The 4,162-nt window shown below is 43.5% G+C and overlaps 1 protein-coding gene across 1 annotated transcript in view; it reads left to right on the top strand.

The window, feature by feature from the left end:
• The window catches only part of dner (delta/notch-like EGF repeat containing), a 52,149-nt gene that overhangs the window by 28,498 nt on the left and 19,489 nt on the right, over positions 1 to 4,162 (top strand). The window contains 2 exon segments of the mRNA XM_032510016.1: positions 1,859 to 2,203; positions 2,290 to 2,387. Of these exon segments, the coding sequence (XP_032365907.1) occupies positions 1,859 to 2,203; positions 2,290 to 2,387 (443 nt within the window).

Here is a 4,162-nt window from a genome sequence, read left to right as displayed (position 1 = left end):
TGTGTGTGTGTGTGTGTGTGTGTGTGTGTGTGTGTGTGCGGGCCTGCGTGCGTGCGTGCGTGTGTTTGTGTGAGTGTGTGTGCGTGTGCATGTATGTCCACTAGGTTAAATTGATGATGCCAATAACTTAAGTAGCATTGCTGTTTCCGTCCGTCCGGATGTATTGATCCTCCCTTCTCAGGGTGGCCATCCCAAATTAGCAAATAGATTACAGCAACTCGTGATGCAAATCATTTTGCCTGGGAGGATATCTTTGTTCCATGTGTTGATCTATATGGGAATAAAAATGAGGAACTAATGTGAGTTATTATCAGCTGCTTAGGAGAAATTGATTCACATGGTTTGTCAGGGCCCGGGGCATATGAGCTATACAAGCATCGAGCAAGATAACAAGCGACATTATGCAGGAAGAATGGCCTAGGTATGTGAATTATAGTGGCATAGAGGCTCATAGACAAGGTCATGTACACTGAACACTAGTACCACCACGTTAAAAGTCTAAGATGAATTGAAGGGCTAAATGAATATCAGTTTACCTGGCTGATTATGCTGATGTGAGGTTACCAGTATCAACGTCATTTACCTATAGAAGTGAGAAGTGTAAGTGATCAGAACTTAAGAAGTGCAGCTAGAAAAAAGGGAAAATGTCAATCAATCACATTTTGTATATTCATGTAACAGGTTGTGTTCCTTCCTCCTTTGCTCAAGCACGTTTGTGCAGCAGGGGTCGAAGAGAAATCAAGAGTGACGTGAAAAAGGTCATTAGCTAGACCGTAATGCTTTGTTTAACCCGGACAAGCCAACGCTGTTGTTCTCTATAGGTTGATAAACTTGATCCCTGGTGCAGTTTGAGTGGTGATAAGAGCAGAAGACTGTGTAAGGACCGGAGAGTGGCCTGCTGGGACAGTGAGGATAGCTGTGTTTCAGAGCAGAGAGAAAGTTTGATGGAAGCATCGCAGGGAAAAAACCTGAGAGATTAGCGCTAATGAGCTGTGACTCAATCGTGGAGAGAGCGGACTGTTAATGACGCTCTGTTGTTCTCTCAGACACGCAATGTACATTCGCATGCACATCTGTATGCACTGGGGTATTCGGTACGAGCATCCTTACCATCCCTCTGTTCACTCTTTCTCCAATAGCTTTTTGTTTGGTTCTGGGTTTTAGTTAAAACTGTTATCTGAAAACATTCAAATCTGACAGCTGGAGCTGCAGATACCTGAGTTTGTTAAAGTGAATTTGCCCAAAAAAAAAAGGCAGCAGGATTACAGAAGCTACTAAGCCTAAGAAGGCTCTGAAAACCAAGCAATATGCAACACGGCTTTAGGCAGCCTAAGCTTCGTAAGCTAGGTTTTGTCCTCTTTCACCTTCAACATCTATACCAGAATGTTTTCCTCCAAATATGATCAATTATTAATGGGATGAAACCAGCATGAAGGAGGCTGCCAAGGTGCATTTTTGTCATTGCTGCATGATGGGGGAAACATTGTTTGGGGACTTAATGTGTGTGTGTGCGTTTGTGTAGCAAGAGAGAGAGGGAGAAATATAGATCTGCAACAATTTATTAGGAACACAGAGACAAAATGTCGTAAAATAAAATGAGTGGAGGGTGTAAAAAGGAAGCTGAGTCAGAGAGCAATAAAATAAGTAGCTGAGTAGCATGAGAGAGGGAAATGATCAATGACAGTGTGGACTACACTCTCTTGTTCACCACAGTGTTTTAAGGAACCACTCTTGGACTCCTTTAAAATGAAGCTGGATCATTTTGCAATTTCATTGTGTCACAACACACAACAGTTAGGCTAGATTATGTTTTTGTTCTGACTCTTCCTGTTTTTATTTATTTTCTCTGTTCTTTCAGTTTTTCACAGACCCGTGTGCCAGCAGCCCCTGTCTCCATGGAAACTGCAGTCGGATTGAAGGCGGGGAGGAGGGGGAGCCGGCCTACACCTGTGAGTGCACTGAAGGCTACGAGGGGGAGAGGTGTGATCAGATCCTATTGGACCTGCCGGCTGCGGACTGGGACCCCGCCACCCCCTCTGCTCCTGAACTGGCCACCCCCGTCGCCTCCACCACCACAGCTGCCACTCAGCCGCCACAGCCAACCACCATCCCATCCACCACAGCGCCGCCATCTCCCACTCTGCAGCCATGGCAACCCAAACCTGGGCAAAGGCTGCTGGTGGTGCCATGGGAGGCAGACAGGGTGAGATAACATCTACAATAAAGTTAAGCTCTTTTGAGTTTATCTCTTAAAATGTAAAACATATGTTGTGTATGTGTGTGCTTCAGGTTACGGAGGGTCTGCACTGTGTGAGTCCTGAGCTGTGTGAGCTGACATCAGGAACTCTGACTCTGGCGCTGGAAGTGCCTGAAGAGACGGCTGTAAAGTAAGAGTCTGATGACTGACTGCTATCCCCTTAAAGCAGGGCCAGCTCAAGCAGCAGGGGGTCCAGGGCAAAATGTAGCTGTGGGCCCTTTTTTCTCCCACTCTCTTTGCATTTGATCTATCCTGTTGCTTTTTACGACCCATCTGTTGCAGTTTGCACAGCACACTGCTTCATCTTATTTTACCCAGGGACCCACTGGAATCAACGCATTCTCATAAACGGGTTTGTATAATATTGTACAAAAATGTATGCACACCAAAACAAAAGATATCCTATGAAATAAGGAGACCAACTGGACGCCGAGCAGCAGTTGCTGTTGTTTAAGCTGCTATAGAGCTTTGGGATCCAGGCTACAGACCTCAAATTGTATCAGCGGTAGTTGGTGATTCAGTTATCCGAAAATTGGTGACTTTGTGTCGGGTACAAAGCACAGTGAGCTGCCAATCGTTTTGGCGGACATTACAGTTAAATTTAATCCCCAAAATATGAGTTTTTTGCAGCAATGAAAGTTAAGATTAGGGACCAAAACAACTAGTTAAGTTTTGAAAAAAGATTGTGGTTTGATTTAAAAAACTCTAATTCTAAGTGATTCTTGCCAAATGTGCAATTAATCAAATTACCACAAACTAACCCCACAGTACACATAAGGGTCAAGGGGGCAGTGTCCCACTTTATCCAGTTGGTAATTCAGCCTTGCCTTAAAGGAATAGTTCACCAAAAATCCATCTTTCATGTGTCATGTACTCACTTCCTGCAAGCTTGAATAGTGCCTGAGTCTGAGTCTGTAGCTTACTCCTTACAATAAACAGTAATTACAGTAGATGCCAATGGCAACCCAGAGTCATTTCATTAAAACAGAAAAGAGCACGCCCCAAAATGTCAACTATCAATCAGGAAGTGAAAGCTGTAAGAAATTTACAATATCTCAGACTCTGTTTACAACTAGGTTTGCTGATGTGAACAGTTTTTCCGTCTCCGCTGCTCGTAATTACGACCTGACCTACATTATACAGTGTGAGTATGGCAGTACCTTAGGGATGTAGAAGTGTCCACAGGATGTGGCCACAGGGGATAACAGACATGAAATTTTCAACCTAAAGTGAAGTAAACAAACTGCAAGAATCTAACCTTCAAGCTGCCTTAATTAACTAAATTCACTCTACTTTTTGGATCCTGATCAACAAGAATAACAGCAGAGCATGTCGTACAGTATATTGTCTGCATAATCACCATAATTACAAAAAATACAATAGAACTCACTTTGCACAGCATTTTATATGCATACCTGTCGTGCAGTAACTTTTGTTGGCAACATAGCTTGTAGCTTTTGTAACTAAGAACCTTCCATTTAAATCTCTTCTTGACCCACCTCCCAGGACCTGAGACGCTGTATTACCTGTATTACACCACTTCAGGTGTATTCCATCTTTTCCAAGCATGTTTGCTCATAAACAGAATTACAATGGCTCGGTAAATACAGGTCAATAAATAATGCAGAGGCAATGGTCAAGGTGAATAATGGATGCCCTTGATGTTGCCCCTAATTATAGATGGTAGGCACGACTCAGGGCCCTGATCATGCGGGCAGACTGAAAGCTGCACCTTAATCAACTGCTGCTGCTTTGGTTTCATACTGTATAATTACATACATAACATGTATGCACCACTTGGAAAAGAAGCAGAGATCCAAAAGTGACGTACTTTTAAAAGGCTGATAATAATGTAATCAAGCTCTTGGATCCCAAAGGGAGGGGGGGGGGTTCACCTAACTGTTG

This window comes from Etheostoma spectabile, chromosome 3 (genome assembly GCF_008692095.1).
Source record: "Etheostoma spectabile isolate EspeVRDwgs_2016 chromosome 3, UIUC_Espe_1.0, whole genome shotgun sequence".
NCBI lineage: Eukaryota > Metazoa > Chordata > Actinopteri > Perciformes > Percidae > Etheostoma > Etheostoma spectabile.
Note: the sequence above shows the minus strand (reverse complement) of the source record. Positions and strands in the feature narration are given on the sequence as shown.